A 20,020-nucleotide genomic window follows, 5' to 3' on the forward strand; every position below is an offset into this window, starting at 1 on the left:
ATTTGATTTTGAAGTGCCAATCGCACTTTAGCATGATGTTTGTGACTGGATTATCATCACATTAGTGGAGGAGGATACAAACCAGAATATAGATTCTCTTGCTTGCAGCCTGCATGTATGCCAGTTTTTGTATTTGTATTTGTGGTACAAAGTAACAAATCAAAGGATTTAAATTATAGCTGTAATGTTTTTTCTTTTCCTCTGCAATTCCTTTCCTGTTTCTTTATATTGTTTTATATTTTCATTGTAGATGCTTATAATGTCTGCAAATTAGGAAGATTGTATAAATTTTCAAATTTTTGCACAAACTTATTAATAATAATTGATCAGATATTGCCAATACTTAAAAAAGTGCACACATCCATGTCTAGAGATGCTTCAAGGTACCTGCAAAATAATTTCAATGAAATGCTTCAAAGGATATGCCTATGTGAAGTCAATGAAATATATTTGCCACCGAATCAAATTAGCCAAAATTTCCAGAAATTTTGTATAATAGATACAAATTAACTGCCGGAATATCAATACATTTTTTATAGGTAGAACTACATGTAGATGACTCCACATGTAACCAACAGGTCAAACAAAATGAGGAGCAAAGAGGTGAAATCTAACACATACAGTACACAGACAGATGTTTTATTAATTGGAAATTGTGTTTAGGTCATACCCATCATCCTACAGTCACCCTGTTCATATTTTTGTAATAATTACACAGATCTTATTGCCTATCTTGCATGTTTGCTGGAAGTAAGACATTGAGTTTGGTTATAATGGATGAGGATTCATTTACATGGTGTAATACTCATTTTCATTTCTACCAAAAGAAATCCAACTCTTGAAAGTCCATTTCACATTTGAAAGAAGGTGACATGGTCTCTGAAAATATTGTTTTTAATGATTTATGTCTTCTAATGAAGTTCAAATATATATTGTAGGTGTGATGATTGTGATTGGTCTCTTTAAAACAGTACCTCCAATGTGACATGACTGCATCAAAAAAAATGTCTGCCCCTTCATTTAAACTGTAGCTACATACCCGGGTACATGTGCTGGCTGTGAGTCAAGTACATTGACCACACAGCCCAGGAAACTAGGAAATTGTCTTGATTTGAAGCAATGGTCTTTCTGGAAAGTTTAATGTGAAGCATGACTTTCATCATTCTGTTACCCAATGCAAGATTCAAAAACACATGACACTCATACAAACTGGCAAGGATGTTGATTGGGAGGGGATTGGGAAGAGAAGGGGAGGGGTAGGAGGCAGGGAGGGTGTGATTTTAAAATGTTTCCCCTCCCCCATTGTGTCATTTCAATGTTCAATGTTGTTAGTGATTCCTTTTGCTTGAAAACTGTTGTACAGGTATATCTTTTTTTAAAGTCAAAAATCTTTATTTCTTTGTTAAATCGTCCAAAAAAATCACATCAGGTGATTAAGATTTAATTGGTCGTGTGAACATGGCTTAAGATTGAAGAGTCAGATTCAAATTCAAAATGGAAAGGTGGGCACACTAGAGCCGATTCACATAAACACAACAGGTTAACTCCAGTTCTGAGTACAAAGATTTACTTTCTTATGTGAAGAGGTCTTCATGTAAGAGCAAGTAAGAACCATTAATTATCGTGACTAGGGAGATAGACATGATAAAATCAATTGATATAAAACAAGTATTAATGACAAGTTTTAAAGCTTAAATAGGGCCTTAGATTGTAGAGAAGATTTGTAAGCAATATCAATTATTTTGTAGGCAGATTGACACAAAACTGATTTGAATTATTAATTTTTTCAAATTTGATCAAAGAGCCAGAACCACTATTTATATTAAACTAGGCAGATACCCCGGAACCAATTCACATACAAAGATTAATTCCAAATCACATTACATGAAATGATTTAATGTAAATAGGGCTTTAGATTGTGCAGAGAGAATTACCTGCCCTATCATCTTGGCAGGTGAACACGCTAAAAATCAATTCATATTTCATTCATGAAAGGTGATTACACCATTGCTCATATACAGTACATGTAAAACAGCACCGCAATCAATACTTTATTGTACACCGAGGCTCATAGAATTTGCATGCTTCATGCTCAGTATTCAGAACTGTTGTTAGCGTGGCCAAACTATATCAAATATATTCAAAATACAATTTGGAATTATTGATTTGGCTGTATCACTATTTGACATCATGATGTGAGCATCATTTCTTTAGATTTGTTTTGTGATTCAAATTCTATAAGTGAACTGATAGAAATCTAGGATTTGAAAGTAATACCCTTTTCTAACTGCACTGATTTTCATCGGATGCATCCGGACGCATCCGATGAAAGTGCCAGTTAGAAAGCAACAGAGGAGAAAAAGGCGATTAAATAGCCGATGAAAAGAAGAGAAATAGGCGATTAAATTCTCCTGCTCTAGAGCAGGAGAAATTCTCATTCTATCGGTGTGACACCGATGAAACGTGCAGTTAGAAAACGTTCGGGAGAAAAGGGCGATTAAAAAAGCGATTAAAATGGTCAAAGGTCGCAGTATACGCGCGCTTTACCGTAACCAGCTGTGTTTGTTGACTGGAGCGCGGGCTTAATAATTACGTAATAATTCTTCACTTCCGGCGAGGGCTCGCCACAGCGAGTGAATTTCACCGGCAGTTAGAAACCGACAGGGGGAAAACTGCGGTTTCACCTTTGTTTACATAAGGAAAATTCAATCGGTATTTTCATCGGTGTGACTCCGATAGAGTGCAGTTAGAAAAGGGTATAAGAAAAGACTTATTAGATATTTGAATTCATGTTTATAAAGCCTTTTCTGAAAGCATTCTTGAGTATTGTTATTTTTATCTTGGTGATTGATTTTGTCAGCGTTCTTTACCTACATTGTAAGTATAAAAAGAAATTGCAATTACTACATTATTTCTAAGTACCATTTGAAGAAATGAGGATTTGATGTTTACAACAAACCTACATTGTACATGTAAATTGAGTTGAAAATGTACATGTAAATGTGAAGGAGGGGGTAGGAAGATCATGCAAACCCTGATGTACACAATTACAACGTTACACCTTTGACTTGGATGAGACATCTGGGAGCTTGCCAGAGGGTACCCAATATAGCATCAAGTAAAGGATACTAGAATGGAATGGGGAGGCTTGTGTACACACCCATCTCATCTCTCAGAAAATCAGTAAACAAAGTTATGGTCTGGATTTCACCTTCATGTAACATGTGAGAAATTTGTTATTCACAGACTTACAGATATACAGTATATGATAATCACATTTTCTTGGTAAAAAAACCCCTCACTTTTACAAGTTTCCTGTAGGTCTGCTCCCTGCTCTTCTCCACTGATTCATAATTAATTGATACTTGGAATGCCCGAACAGTTTTTTGAAGGACTTCATGAAACTCTTCATGCGCCAATTTAAAGGTGCCAAATTATTAGTGCTCTTGATGATGCAGTGTGCCCTCTCTAATCAAAATGGACTCGGGTCTATTTTTAGCCGAACAACACCTCTTGGGCCTGTAGCAATATATTCTGATCTATCATCATTGACGGCTATGCTCATGCTGCTACAATATGCATGAGATGCTAGCTTGGATTTCACATGGTCTTGGCATGGATGAGTCCATGGTCTTGAGCTGAGCTCCCCCTGAAGGCTAAGACATGGGTTTGGACAAACATGACCCATATGGTTAATGAGCTGTCCAGGATATAGGAAATTTATATGAAAGCCCTATAAAGAAATGTTGTATAAGAATCATTGTATAACAAAAGGAGTGTTCAGGCTAGATGACAACATTATATGAAGAAACTAATTAAGAACCATAAGAAACTAAACTGACAAAGTCAGTTGACATGACAGCTTGCCAATCATTAGTGCGCACTCATGATAAGCCCCGCCCAGTTATATGAATTGTAGGATATGACATGGCTAGAGTGGGACCCTGATATGCAATTCGACCCGTCTTACTTCAAGGTTCATGGAGACAATGAAATCTGGAAGATGGTGTTCTATATTTGAAGGAGATGATGCAGTCAATGCCATTTTTAAATATTTTAACCTAGGTACGAATTACATTTTCTTTATATAAAGACCATGTCTTATTCTCTTTAACTGCATTTCATATCGAACAAAAAATATTAAACAAACTTTGATATAAAGATAACCTGTTATAATATAGAGAGCACTTTTTGGCTTCCTTGAGTGGTTTCTATACAGGTTTCACTGCATATATTTTCCATACGGTAGTTACACATAGCAGCCAAATATATATCAACAAAATATATGCTGAACTTCCTTGTTAATGTCAGTTTTTGTAGCAGATCTATCATGAATTGCAAAAAGTTTTGTTCTGTTTTGAATCAGCAAGGATGAACTACACGCACTGAAAATTACCAGTATTTATTGGCTTACAATTTCATAAGCATTCATATTCCTACTGTGATGTAGTAAATTTCCCACAGTAGATACAGTGTTATGAAACTAATCGTTTCCAAAATATATTCCAATTTAAATTGGAGCTGCCCTAGAAAACAGAATGATCAATTGGAGCCAGCATTCCCTTTTTTCATTCCCGACTCCAGCGACAAAATTATGAATATGAGAGACACTTGCTAGACCTTTTTGAGGTTGAACCTTCCTGCTGCAGCTGCACATCACAGTCAGACCAGGTGAAGCATGGAAAGTCTATAGAGGAATCAAGGGGAGGGTGGGGCATGTGATGAAGTGTATCTAGGGGTCGTAAAGCATGAGCTCCCTTTAATATGAACGTGTACGTCATTTGAACAATAGTTCCATACCTACACATAATATACAATTAGCAATCAAATTTTCATCGGTACGAAATGTACTTGGATACATTGTAGCCATACGCATAGCTACATGAAGCAGTATAATGAAGTAATGTGTTGCCCTTGACAGTGTTTTTTATGATATATGTAGAGCAAGACAAAAGACCTTTACTGGGAGGGTTGATTAGAACCACTGGCATCAATCAAGAAGTTATAGCATGAATAACATGACTTTCAAAATGGTAGGCCTATAGATATAGAAATCATCAGGAAAGAGTGACATTGTTCAAATAAATTTTGTTCTCACTTTTTTTTGTGGGGGGGGGGGGGGGAGGGAAGTTGACTAACGCAGAGCTCAACTGGGGAGTGGCAGAAGGACATTAACCGTAACCTGAGTTTATAATGCCCTCGCTGCTGTCAACCATCAAACTATTATATATCGCTGTATAGGCCTTATTGATACAGTTCTATAGGCCTAGATGTAGTGAGTACATGTATGTTGTGAGAGGGTCTGTCTAGCTGTTGATATTAAAAGTCATTTTCTGTTGTCAAATTTTGTCTATATCTGTTCGTATTTCATTTAAAGAAATTTAATTAATTAGTTTTTGCATGAATTTATGTTTATGTGAACATGCCTGTCCTAAGGGCCTTTCTTGAGTACAGGTATTTGTTCTCTTTCTTTTGTATTTTTATGCCTCCGTTACGAAGTAGCCGGAGGCATTATGTTTTTTGGTTGTCCGTCCGTCCGTACGTCCCGTTCTCGTGATCGCGTTATCTGAAGAACCGATTGATGGATTCCTACCAAACTTTGGTCATGTATGTATCTTGCAGAGCCGATGAACTGAATAGATTTTGGGGTCACCAGGTCAAAGGTCACAGGGCTCATTATGTATGCAAAAACAGCTCGTGATCGCATTCTCTCAAGAACAGATTGATGGATTCCTGCAAAACTTTGGTCAAGTAGGTATCTTGCAGAGCCAATGAACTGATTAGATTTTTGGGTCACGAGGTCAAAGTTCAAAGGTCACAGGGCTTATTATGTATGCAAAAACAGCTCGTGATCGAGTTATCTCAAGAACCGATTGATGAATTCCTGCCAAACTTAGGTCATGTATGTTACTTGCAGAGCCGATGAACTGATTAGATTTTGGGGTCATGAGGTCAAAGGTCATGGGCTCATTATGTATGCAAAAATATCTTGTGATCGCATTATCATTAGAACAGATTGATGGATTCCTGCCAAACTTAGATCATATATGTATCTTGCAGAGCCAATGAATTGAGTAGATTCTTGGGTCATGAGGTCAAAGGTCAAATGTCATGGGCTCATTACGTATGCAAAAATAGCTTGTGAACGCATTCTCATTAGAACTGACAGATGGATTACTATTTAACTCAGGACATCTTGCAGAGCCAATGAGCTGATTAGATTTTAGGGTCATGAGGTCAAAGATCAAAGGGTCATATATGTATATGAGAAATTACTTGTAATCACGATATTCTGAGAACCTGTTAATGGATTGCAATGAAACTTGAATTTGAAAAATTTCTTCTGTTTTGGTTTGTAATTGCTCTATGACGGAGGCATCATTTTTGACTGCGCGCAGTCGAAGTTCCATCTAGTTTTTGTTGCTGTTAACATTTATAAAAAAGCACAGTCGTATGAACTTGTATCCTTGTTCAATGTGTCAACGCTTTCTCCCTCTCTCTCATTGAACACCGCAAATTACATGCTCAAATATACAGAGCTGAAATGGATCTTGGAGAAAGCATATTGAATTAGGTCTAAATGGTTTATTGCCGACCCTGCTGCTGCCAACGCAACCGTGCATTTGTGCATAAAAACTTGGTAGTACTTCATTCTAATTCCAACACTCTATGTATTACAACTCGGTAGCAATAGGTTGGTGATGGAATGCCGATGCCCTGGAAAGAATTTCACCCTGGAATTTTTTGAGAAGTCGAAATTGTGCAACATGTACAGAGAGAGGGAGGGAGAGAGGGAGAGAGAGAGAGAGAGAAAGGGAGAGAGAGAGAGAGAGAGGGGAACCATTTATGACATGCACCCGAGCTGTTATTGGGATGTGTTCTTCCATAGAGCTGAAAAATGTCGGCTGTTGATGAGATGTCAAATCACTGCACATCAGTATCAATCCCCAGTCAGATATAAAATGTATGTCACAAAACATGACAAGGATTTTAGCACAAGTCAAACGATACTATTTTGTATGTTGAAGTGGAAATGAACGTGTATGTTTTGTCCATACATCTGTAAAGAAATCCTAAAACATCTTCTGTAAAACATCTTTAAATTTCAAAGCAAGACGACTTTATTACTGGTCTGTGGAGTGAAAAGCGATTTGTATAGGTTGCTTTCATTGTCCTCCAGATGTATTGCACAAGATGTTTGTACATGTAGTTCTCAACTCTTCTAACCATTATGATTGATTTAACATCATAGCTCCAAATAAGCTGAAACACTAGGACTTTTAGATGAAATTCGGGTCTAAGAGTAGTATAGGCCCAATGAGAGATCCTTGTGGCACACCCATATTGCCTCCAAAAATCTGCAACTCTTTGGATATTATAACCCTTTATTAAAGCTTTAAAAAACAAATTGAAATGATTTTATAAGATGGTTTGTTAAATCACCTATTCAAATGGGTACAGGGTTGAAGAAGAAGAAAAAAAACTATACATATTTAAAACAATTTCTATTCAAACATTATTAAACAAATTATGAGACTAATCAATACTTGTTACACAAATCAAGGTCTATTTCTTTACCTGGGAATAAACACATACAAATAGTGTTTACACATAGTATGTGTAGTTGATACAATAAGAAGACATGATTATATACAGCTGTTGGGTAACTTCAAACATTCCACTTATCCAATCCATATTTTCTGTTTCAAAGAGAAAGAAAGTAAAATCTCAAGTCCATTTACAAATGTACATGTACACCTACAGTGTAGTGTGTGTATACAAACGTATACAAACAAGAGTACTAACAGTAAAAGGACTGATTGACATGCTATTGTTACAATATAATTGTATTCCTTTGTATGTCAACGGCTGTTCTTTCCATAGAGGCATTAGTGAAAAGTGAAATTTCAGATACACTCTTTTTTTCTGGGACATTAAACATGAATAGATATGCAATATTTTCATTGACAAAGAAAATACAATATGGTAAACCACCATGAGAAAGCATCAGTTACCAGTCTGTCTCGATAGATGATGTATGGTGGCTTTGTGGATGAAATGAACGAGAGAAACAAGTGGATTTAATTAGCATGGCATATGCATTGTCACAGCCTTTCTACTCGATCAGGTACTTCAAATTTCCATACATTTGAGGCATACCGGTAGGTTATTTCAGCTAGTATTTTCATTCTGTCTCGTTCAAATATGTATGAAGTTTAAAGATAAAGACCAGTTATGGTCGTGCTATTGCATTTTGAAAGAAATGTTGTGGAATCGATCAGGAAAGGTTGATCATCTAGCATATTATTGGTGTGTACTGCAAGGTTCTGGAATCATCAAAATGATAAGAAATTTGGCCCAGTCATCGTAAAGTTACAAGCACTATACACAGAAACATGTATATGGGACTATGCACACGTGCACGACACGTGTGTTTATCTCTCACATACCAATAGATTAATTTACCAAATGTATCAATTAGTAGGCGGTTTCCCGGCAAAATTATTATCATCATGTATTAGTCAAAACATATTCTTTCACATGATCGGTAAAAAGAGCTTCCATTTCATTTTTTGAAATTGGGGCATTTCCAATACTGGTCTTTACCTTTAAGTGGAAACAGGATTATGAAATGAGTTTTTATAATGAAATAACACTGTGAATAGATTGGAATGTTTAATGGTAGATTGAATGCAGAATGCACATAAAATTTACATTTTTTGATAAAAAAAAGAGTACTATAATATATATTGGACTAAATGCAATACAGTTAGTTCTGTGGATGTCTTGTCCAGGCAATAAAACAGTAGGAAGCTCACCAATTTGAAGATAACAATGATTCAGAACCCCTTTACATGTTTTAAAGAAACAAACAGACTTCTTTGATGTTAAAAGCGGTGCTACTAATTGACATCAAGATGTCCTTCTGCTGGTATTGGAGTGCTTTCTCATCTGGGTTCTAAGCTAGCTGAAAAGGTTTTAATCAAATTTGAACTGACTCTCTCGAGAAACAAAATCTGAAAGTATTTTCTTAGTTGGAGGTTACAATGACGTACAAAGCAGTGATTTGATCAAATGCTAGGAATTGAGGGGGGGGGATGTGAAAAGATGCAAGCATAAAATGTTTTCTCCAAGAAAAAATGTCAGAAATGATGTACAATGTAGACCTACAATACCCTTTTTGTGATCATAAATACTTTTGTGAAATCATCCTTTGAAGAGCAATGTCAATACCCATTCTATTTCTTGTAGACATCATTTGGATTATCATATAATACTTCATCATGGAAAGTGTTTGTGATCATGTTCTTTAATTAAAAGAAAGGTGTATAATGGAGAAGATGAAGTTTGTTTACAATGAATTAAGAAAGACGCAGATACATGTATAACAATAAATCACCTTAGAAGTGGATATGATACTTGATTTTTTTTTTATCCACTTGTGACTGGTCTTGTGCAATAAACTCTGGTAAATGATGGAGCGGGAAGGAAGAGAAGGATGCCAATATTATGGAAAGATTATAAGATGGGATCAATGCTCACAAATCTTGAACAGTACACATGAGCAAGTAGAACGCAGTGGGCCACTGATTTGTAGGAATCTCTCTCAATCAAAAAGGCCAAGGAACCCTGGACATGGAGGAACACAGCCGTGTTTCTCTGACCAATATAGGGACGGCATGGCATACTTGTGAAAATTGGAGTGCTGCAGAGAACTAAGGATGCTTGCAATTGTGCATATATATATATATATGATAGTGGTGAGAGGGGGAGGGTTGGGGAGAGGCCGAGAGGGGGAGGAAGAGAAGGTGGAGGGAGAGAGAGAGAGAGAGAGCAAAGGGGAGGGGAAGAAAGAGAGAGCAAAGGGGAGGGGAAGAAAAAGAGAGCAAAGGAGGGGGGGGGGGTGGAGGGGATGTATATAAAGAGGGCGAAGACAGGAAGGAGGGATAAGAACAGAGGTACAGGGAGGGATGGGAGAGGAATAGCAAAATCAGAGGGTGGAGATAGAGTTAGAGGGGTAAGAAGAAAAAAAGAATAAAGGCAGCAGAAAGGATTGGGGGGGGGCAATAAATAGAGAAAAGCAGACAGATAGACAAAGAGGGGGGGGGGGGGAGCATCGAACTTGCAGATATAAATTATAGATATAAATCTGTGGATTGCACACTTATTTCAAACTTAACTCAATATTATTTCTGGTTTTCTTCTTGTGAAGATGAGCAATATTTGTATCTGTAGTATGAACTAATTACTTAAATTTCCTGTATGATGGAGTCTTAAATCTGTAATCAAAATCTCTAAAAATTAATCTTATTTCCCTCTCTATATACGAAAAAGAGTATTCCCCAATTACTGTTGGGAAGGAGTCATTTGTATGGTGTTGCAGGATTGCAACCAGCATATTACATGTTTCATTCTGAACACCTCCAAATGCATAGTGTCACAGGTAATACAAATTACTACTCTGTATTGTTGTTACATCATTCCCTAAAATGTTTCAAAGGCCGATTTACCATCCCTTTTTTGTATGGAGGGAAGGAGAGGTGGGAGGGGGTGTAAGCAAAGAAAAGAGTAAAAATTAGAAGACCAAAAAAAATGATTTAACCTAAACTGATGCATGGGATAGGTAAAGACAAAGAAGATGGGGGGGGGGGGGGGAGAATTACTGAATACGAAGAAAAATAGCCATAAAATTGAAGAATAGTAATAAAATTGAAGAATAGTACACATAATAACAATGTATTTCAAAATTGGCCTAATCACTCAGTTCAGAAGGTGATGCATGGGAGAAAAGTTGATTATGCTATAGCCCCCTCTTGTGTTGGAATCAATTGACCAGTACTAGTAGCTCTTGTTCAAGCGCACCAGTGTGTATCAGCACTCAAATTGACTAACATGTGAGGTATGCAGTGTTTTCGTTTTGACAGAAAGGTGATGTGTATAAAGATAGTACAATTGTTCTCCACGTTTTGAAAAGAAATTAAACATGTGGTTATGCCACTCAATCATTAGTCATGCAGAACAGCAAATATAGGTGGAACCGCGTAATTATGGATCCATATTTACAAGAATTTATCAGTGAACAGTAGAGATGAATAGTTAGTTGTTTAGATCATGTGTGTTTATGTGAAGAAGATTAATATTATGATTTGAAATGTCAATATATTTCTGTACTGAGAGATCCCCCAATCCACTTCCGATGAAATTTGAAAATTACTTACACATAGATTGGAAGCTGTAAAGTTGTGCTTTTCAATGAAGTACCATTACATTTAAGAGTACAAAGAGAAGGGGAGAATGATACACCTAGTGTGTGCATGTAATTCCTTGCTATTCAAGCCAACGTGTGACCTATGTACAAGTAGGCCATACTATTGTTATGTTAGTCCACAAATAACCTCAGTGTCCAGTGTTGGTAGGATCCCCCAACCAAAAAATACGACAAAAGGTTTTTGGAATGCGGCTATCCAAGCATATCCAAGCAGGTCCATTGAAGCGCTTACTTCACCAACACACATCACGCAGTCAATACGCCTCCTGCTTTGCTTTTCATTCCCCTCAATGTCCATAGACACAAGCTGTTGTTGATGAACGGAGCCAGCACGAGGCAATGGGACTGAGCTTGTACATTGCATGGAAATCTTGTCATCGACTTAGGAACATCTATTAGTGGAATACATTTGATTATACTTGACGAGGAGGTACATTCAGGATTTGATTGTGGATTTGTGAGCGCTTATTAATAACGTTGGGGCAGTCAGCAGCGTGAGTTCCGTCGATGCCACCTTGCATCGCCGTCGTCATCACACGTTTGTGAAGATCTATACCACTCTATCCTCAATCTGTTTTCATGCCGGTACCTCAGCTCAGTGAGAATTATGCTTTTGCATTGCCATGCTTCAGCGCACATTTGCACAACTCACTCACCAACCTTTCTGCTTTCTAACACGTAAGTTCTGTTGTGCTCTACTAAAAACACTATCATCCTTGCATGGCCCGTACTAATCATTGTCCACCTTTGCATGTTACAAAGGTGTCCTTCAGGCTTTGGTGTTGTGTGTCATTGCACTCTCCCCATGGGAGCTCATATCATCCTCTCATCCCTGCACCATAATAAATACTATTTTTCTCATAACCTTACGTCAGGGCAGATGGTACATGTAGTTACTAGGTAATTAATCTTGTCACTATACAGATACTGAAGGAACACTTGGGAGACCATTGTGTTGTAAAACAGACCCACCACGAAAGACAATACCGCCACCACCATCACCACCAACACCTCCAACACCAACACCACAGGGGGCTACAAGAATTTTTTTCACCACTTGCCCTGTCGGGCAAGTGGGTTTTCAATTTACTTGCCCAAACAATATTTCCACTTGCCCAAAACTTTAAAGCGAAAAAGGACTCTGATCTTGAGACCGCAGTAATAAATTGAAAACGAGACAAAAACATTCATCTGATTTATATGAGCAGCGAGTTTTAAATAATATGTTCACAATCATTAACAGTCATTATGAATAAATATCAAACATTTGACTTTTTGTACTTACTAGAAAATCCCTGTTGTTTATTCCATTCCGATTCGCACGTGTTCATTTCCCTAGAATAATGACGTCATATTTGGCGTGATTCAACCAATCGGCAATCAGAGAATAGCAAAGGCCTGTCGGTGCGGCCTGCAGAGCTAGAGAGAGAGAGCGCGAATAAGCTCGCAGCTGGTACGATCGCGCTAGCTGTCTCTAGCTAGCTCACGGCCGGCCGTGCGTGGAGGCGGAGCGGCATTCATGGCTTGAAGTGTCACTGTTGCATGCGCGCTGAGCTAGCTGAGCTGGCTAGCTGTCTGTGAAGTTTTTTCGAAATCGGAACGATCGCTTTTTTGCTTCTGGATTTTGACGACGGGTAAGAAGTTGACGGGTGAATGGTAGAGTTCTTGGACACTAGGAAATTACTGTAAAAGTATCACTTGCCCGAATCGGGCAAGTGATAATTTGATTTACTTGCCCGACGGCTCAATTTGGTTGCCCCGGGACGTCGGGCAAGCGGGTTTGTCGCGCCCTGCACCAAAAACAACAACAACAACACACAAAAAGAATAATAAGATATCTCTCTGCTCACTTAAAAAGGAATAGTAATTTTATGAAATACCTACTTACACAATTATAACAAATGTCAATTTACATCATGTGAGAGGTTTATCAGCTTTTCCAAATTATTTCATAGTGAAATGCACATTTCACCATGAGATAATATCTAGTAATAATAATACTGATAACAATGATGATGATGATTGATGATGAGTCTTGTAAATTGCATACATTGTATGTCTGGCGCGTTGCCAATCCTGGTGTGCCATTTACATTACCCCAACATTAATAGCATGGCTGCCATTACAGGGCTCAAACATATTAGGGAATTAATTCATGCCAGGCCAGGTGCCCATTTACCTCACTTTGGTGGAGTGTGGCAAATGTAGACCAATGTCTTGCTAAAGGACATGAGTGCTGCAATAGGGATTGAAACCCTGTACCTTGTAGTTCACAGTGCGTAGACTTATCTGCTCCACCATAACACCTACAGTGTAAACAAGAATTGTAGCAGTGCTGGACTTATGACTGTTTTCTTTTTATAGCTTGATTGTCATTAAATGCTGTCACTAATTTTGTTCATCCTTGAAATTTGTGAAATTCAATACTGTTTTTACCTTGAAAATATGTATTTATCGTTGGATGAATGAATCATAAAGGAATCATAGTTGGGGCTTAATCAGGCCCAGCAAATCTTTTGTAATTGGACATTTTATAACCTGACGGAGAAATGGAGCATATACAAGGAAATGCAAGGAAAGGCAGGATTGCAGTATTAAAGAGAGATGTGATAATGAAAGAAATATATTTAATCAAACATTATGTTTTGTAGAACAAATTACTTGTATTAGGAACATAACATAGATGTATAAAACATGGATTGTATGAAATATGGACACGTGACTCAAATCTTACTAAGTATGTTCGATAATGTATTTTTCAGTCGGTTTCACAATTTTTTTCCATGTACATGTATTCACTATTAGATTTAATTGCACAATGAAAAAATCTGTAGCACTTGAATGCAAATTCTTATGTTTGGAAATCTGATATCATAGATTCAGCGCCAACTTTAATATACAATGTGTATTCTTGCACAAGTATCTATTTGTAAGGCTTGTTTGCAGGCTTTCTGCTTGTTCATACACAAACCTCTGATGCTAATACAATGACGTGGAAATGAATAAGGAGTCGTCTTAATGCATTTCATTAAGTACTCTCTCAAGACTTCTGTCACGTACAAGCTGCACGGCACTAAAAAGGGGTTTTTAAGAAAATTCTAGTCTCGCTGTCAGAGGCTGCTTGACTTAGTGAGAATTTAATTCAAAATTTTGTGTGAATACTGTAGTTGAAATTTGTATTTTGTAATTTATGTAAGGACAAAATATCAATGTCACTATTCCAAGGGAATGTAAACATTTCTTCACTTTTATGAGATGAGATTTTTATGAGTACTTACTAGGGGAAAGGGGGAAAAAATTGATGATCTTATTTGTTTAGGAGCTTTTGCCTTATACTGAGCCTAGGGGGGCTTCTGTTTTCCTGTTAACATTTTATCAAAATTGATTTCTTCGCCCCGCTTATTACTTTGTGGATTTTCTTCTTCTTGGTATTTTTCTCCTTTTGCAATAAATATGACACTGGACAGGCCCTCACAGGCCATTAAGAACAATCAATTCTCCTTCTCCAGCACACGTACATGTAGGTTGCCATTCAAATCATCTTCAATTGCATTAGGCTCACATTTGCCAACCCATCGGCAAGCAGTGAAGACATTTACCCCCGTAATGGGGCCCACGGCACTCTCTTGAAATATTCACTGATCTCAAGATGTGTGCATGTTTTATGGTGCATGTTAAGTGTAAATAGATGCTTTTCAACACGCATGGCAGTGTAGAAAAAGACACGGTCCTTTCTTAGCGCGATCACTATGATGGATGATACTGTGATTTAGATATGATTGGAGATTGAAGATGTTTTAAACTTTTTAAAAGATCTATCAGGCACTTTGGAGAATCCTTTCCATCATGGTGTTTGCGGGAATTAAAATACTTATAAAGTAAACCATCGGAAGCTAAGGATGTTTGTTAGGGTTGACACTGTAATGACCAGAATACAAAATTGAATTGTCACATGCTCTTTCTGCTTAGATGTCACTGACAAAATTACTTATTCTTGGCATTGCATTGCTTGGCTCCTACTATTGCAATAACAAAAGTGAAAGGGGGGGGGGGTGTTTTTCGAAGCAAATGAGTGAGCCAAGAGCAAAACTCTAAGATTTCAACCCTCGTTGCAATAAGGGCTCTCCAAGTTTGGTGCGAGCGATTACAGACGTCATCCCGTGCGACCGGGAATTGCCAAGTGCCGATAGGAATTGATGAATTTTAAGAACATTGATCAAGCAGCTGCACATGCACATAGCCTGGTACACAAGGTGATCCTTGTTCCATTTTTACCCCTTTGTGAATATTGCAGTGCGAAACGAAACGAGAATACATTTATATAGATTTTATTGATTTTTAAACGCTTCCATATTCCATATGAAGGGAGTCTGTTCTGTTTAGTGCTGAAGAATAACTAAACATCTCGCAAGATGGTTGCTTTGTCTTGTTAAAATAAACCGAAATCTAGGTAAAACGTAAAACCAGTATGAGTTCACTGCTGTATTACAGGAGCAGTTAGGGCCAAAATAGAATTTAAGAGATTTTGAGAGCCCATACAGCATGGATTTAGTTTAAGTAAATAAAATAGTAATATTTCCACAAAAAAATTGATGACTAAAAGTCTTTGAAATTCTCAAAGGAGAAATACACTGGTACTTTGGCTATGAAGAATGATGTCAACAATTTAAAGACTGCAAGAGGTGGAGAGCCCAGCCAGTCGGGGTTGATTCTCTTTAAATCAATCTACACTGTATGTTCATCACTAGTTTACTTTGTTCTCAGCGTAAATATACCTAAGAGCTAAGGCTGTATGAAGAATTGAATTTGCAATTAAATCTGAACTCTAACGTCCACTGGTGTGTGCATTCTGGGGGCAGTCAAGGGCAGAAATGCTAAGTGTGAAACGTAGAGGCCCCGTTTATTTTGGAATCCCTTCGAACCAATCTATGTTCACTAGTTTGCTAACCGATTTCACAGCCAAAACGCACACAGGTGTTAAGGCTGTATGAATAATGAAATTTGCAATTAAACCTGAACTCTAATGTCCACTGGTGTGTGCATATTGGGGGCAGTCAAGGGCAGAAATGTTAACTATAAAAGGTAGAGGGCCCACTTTGTTTAGATTCCCTTTAAATCGGACTTCACCCATGACCGGGGTAATAGTATATTTGTAAAAGCACTTAGAGACATTGTAAGCGCTATATAAAAGCTAAATACTTTTATTATTATCATTATTATTATTACCACTTCTTAGCAACAAAACAAGCTTGTGCCTTTTCAATGAAGAATGAAATTTGCAATTTAACCTTGCCTCTACTCTCAATACATTTGCTTTGTGGGGCCTCTTTGGGCCAGTGCAAAAAGTAGAGGGCCCAGCCATTAGTGATTATTTAAATCAATGATCGATCCACATCCATGACTAGTTTGTTTACTAATTCTCACTGAAGACTCACACTGGTGCTTTGGCTATAAGAATGAAATTTGCAATCAGAAGTCAACTGGTGTGTGCATTATCGGGCCACTTTGGGCCAGGGGATATCTTTCAAGAGGTAGAGGGTCCATTTAGTTGGATTCCCTTTAAATCAAATCTACGTTCTTTTCTTGTTTGTTCACTAATCTCTCGTCGAAGACCGCTCATATCCATATGGTTTGCTACATGTATGTGTGATCAACTATACTTTCGCTTAGCTTGACACTGACTGTGAGGAATTAAATTTGCAATTGAACCTGAACTAATATGTCCACTGGCCCTGGGGCGGCGCTGAAAGTGATTTGTTGACATTACATTTAGTGAGGTTTATTCATCAGGTTTCAGAGTTAATCAAGCCCCTCACTGCTTCTCTCTCTCTCTTACCCCTCCCGGCCCAATAAACAATCTGTGTCTCGGACCACTGCCTCCGGCCCTTCCCATTGTCTGGGCTGTCAAACTTGTCAGTCGTCTCATTATCATCGGAGAGATACCGAGAGTGAAACTGGTGTTACATGTACTTTCCCTTTGTAACAGATCTTCCTTGATGAGAAATTGAAGAGGAGACAGAGAGATGGAGAGAAGAGAATCAGTGAAATGCCTGTCTTTGAAATTTCGAAAGATCAAATGTTTTGGTGAACAAGAGCTTTAATTGTGGCAAATGAAAGTTGTTAAACAGAATAAAGGCACAAGTGCCTAATGATATAGTCTTTTAGACCCCCATATAACATTACTATCAGATAGAGGTGATTTTTGGATTTGAATTTGGATTGGTTAGAATATCTTGGAGCAGATCATTAGACCAAATCAATTCTCCAAAAAGACAACAATAAAAACATCAAAATCATGATGGGTCATATTTAGCCAACCAAGCTGGGTCAAACTTTTTTCAAACTAGATAACCTTAACCATATAAAAACAATTTATGTTTCAAATACTCATTCTGCCTGAAAGCTAGACCATTTAAGCTGAAAACACACCTTACAATATACCTTTAAATGTTTATATACCTGTATGTTTTAAACCCATTCTGCCTGATAACCAGACTACCTAAACCAGTGAAACCTAGATTTAATCTTTAATCACAGCGATAGGATATATCTCCTTCCCTGTCTCTCCCTGGTGGCTTAGCATATTGGATTGGATATGCTGAGAACAGCTCATGAATTTGCACATTCATATCCACGTCCTATGCTTGATAACCAAATATGGATGTCATTCGAAATCACATTGATTACATATTTGAATCTTATCACATTTCTGATAGAATATGGGTAGAGAGGTTACTCTTTCCAGGGCACACAGGGCTCCTTTTGAGAGAATATGATATCGCATTAATGTTTAATATCAAATCATCCTCATAAAAAGTAAGAATGTATGATTTACAGCAGGAGAAACAAAGGAAAGCCTGTTTTATTCTGTGTCCCAGTCAAAGGAGAAAAGTAAATAGATATGTCATATATCACACTTGATATATCAGTGAGAGTTGATTATAATGGCTACACCCTACACGAAATAAGGCAAGAATGAAATAGAAAAGATGAACAGTTGTATTATTTCTGATAAATATAGGCTAAACAAAGGGGAAGAACCAACAACATGTATGTACTTTACATATGTGACACCCCCCCCCCCCTTCCTCCCTGATGATGTTTTTTTCTTTAATTCAGTGTATCACTGTTTTCCGCATGAGACAATTTTTGTTTTAGTTTGGAAATATAAAGAGAGAACAGAACCCAGTTAAGTAGAAAACAGAATTTTTGTATTATTAAATGAGATTGATTATGGTAATGGTTGTATTCAGAAAATAAATTTATTTCTATTGTATATATAATATATAGCAAAGATTATTCCACATGAACATCTCTCCTGTACAATATATCTTGAACCACAGTCATACCTTATCCAAACAAAATCATAGACACCCTGATGAGATGTATGCAAATATAGCAGTACTGTACCTGTGTTTCATAAGCTCCGTCTATCGCTGATAGCTGTCTATTGTCATCCTGACCTATTTTCCCTCCGACTCGCAGGATGCAGGGACCTTGAAAATCAAGGGATCTCAAAATGGCAACAGTCACTCATACCTCATTGCTAGTACTACTTAAAGGGAAAGTTGAGTTTTGTTGCAGAGGGCACTACTCAAAATAATTTTTTGTGAGATAATGAAAAACTTAGTGTTAAATTTGAAAGAACTTACAATTTGAATGACAAAATCATATTTGTTTGATCAAAATCAGTTCAGAGACGACTGAAATACTGATGTTGACTTTTTACTGGCTTTTTCGTGTTGGTTATAATACGCACAACCAGCCGGCCTGTGTATTGTTGTTATTAATTAATTTATTAATTAATTAATGGTCACAGAGCTACCAAGTATCACGCATTAGGCGTGACATCACGCATTTCGACGGTCTGGAAATGCTCTCACGCACAGCGCGCATGCTAGAGTTTGAAAAAACACTATACCTTATACGTGTGTTATACCCTCGCTCGGCGCCGAATCATGCAAATGTCACACATTGCTGATCTTTGAACTTGGCGTCTCTGCGGTCACCTTATTTTTTTTAAGTGGAGCTGAATTTGTATCATCGTATTGGCTAAATTTCAACCATTTGGGGGTCTAAAATTACCTTCATAGCAAGTTTAGGTCCTAAAAGAGTACTAAAAATGTCATAAATAAGAGCAATAACTTTTGCACTTTGAAGGCATAAATTTGTGGTCTGAAATAAGAACTTGACTATCCCTTTAATTTTAGTGTAACATCAGTGTAATTTTCAAAGGTTTAAATAAACATGAAATTTGAGCTTGTGAAACCTTCAATATCATAGCAAAATGTTGATGTTTTCTGAATATTGCCAAATCAGAAAAACACCACATGGCATATGGGGCTACAAAACATATGGCCAAAAATATGGTGTGATTTTATGATACATGAGAGCTTTTCAAGAGCAAACCTCTTCTTTTATTGCCACTATGACTTTCACATACTGTAGGATGTAAACAAAGCATTATCTCACAATTCCATGTATTGACTAAAAGCTGTTTTAGCAGCAAGTCAACTGAGAAAAAAATTACCACATGAAGTACTTATTCTAATTCATAAACATGTGAGGGCAATATTATTTATTTCTCAGTACTTAGCATGGATGTCAGGAATGAACTAAACAAAAAACCAACTTTCCCCAAGAGTGATAATATTTCATAGCATGGAGAACAGTATGCACTACCAAAACATTGATTTATTGAATAGAACACTTTGCATGCAGACAAATGATGAATAAGGAGCTTTTGTTGTA

General features: G+C 37.3%; 1 protein-coding gene across 4 annotated transcripts in view; it reads left to right on the forward strand.

The window, feature by feature from the left end:
* The first annotated feature begins 11,450 nt into the window (after positions 1–11,450).
* Positions 11,451–20,020, forward strand: part of LOC581333 (SRSF protein kinase 3) — a 56,773-nt gene continuing 48,203 nt past the window's right edge. The window contains exon 1 of one of the 4 annotated variants that reach the window (XM_030999903.1): positions 11,451–11,947. Coding sequence is in view for 1 of the 4 variants with exons in the window: in XM_030999908.1 (XP_030855768.1) it covers positions 11,877–11,947 (71 nt within the window). In the remaining 3 variants the exon portion in view is untranslated. The remainder of the gene's footprint in view (positions 11,948–20,020) is intronic. The other 3 variants (XM_030999904.1, XM_030999905.1, XM_030999908.1) reach the window with 3 other exon arrangements.

The sequence above is a fragment of the Strongylocentrotus purpuratus genome, unplaced genomic scaffold, assembly GCF_000002235.5.
Source record: "Strongylocentrotus purpuratus isolate Spur 01 unplaced genomic scaffold, Spur_5.0 spur5_scaffold_6, whole genome shotgun sequence".
In the NCBI taxonomy this organism is placed as follows: Eukaryota; Metazoa; Echinodermata; class Echinoidea; order Camarodonta; family Strongylocentrotidae; genus Strongylocentrotus; species Strongylocentrotus purpuratus.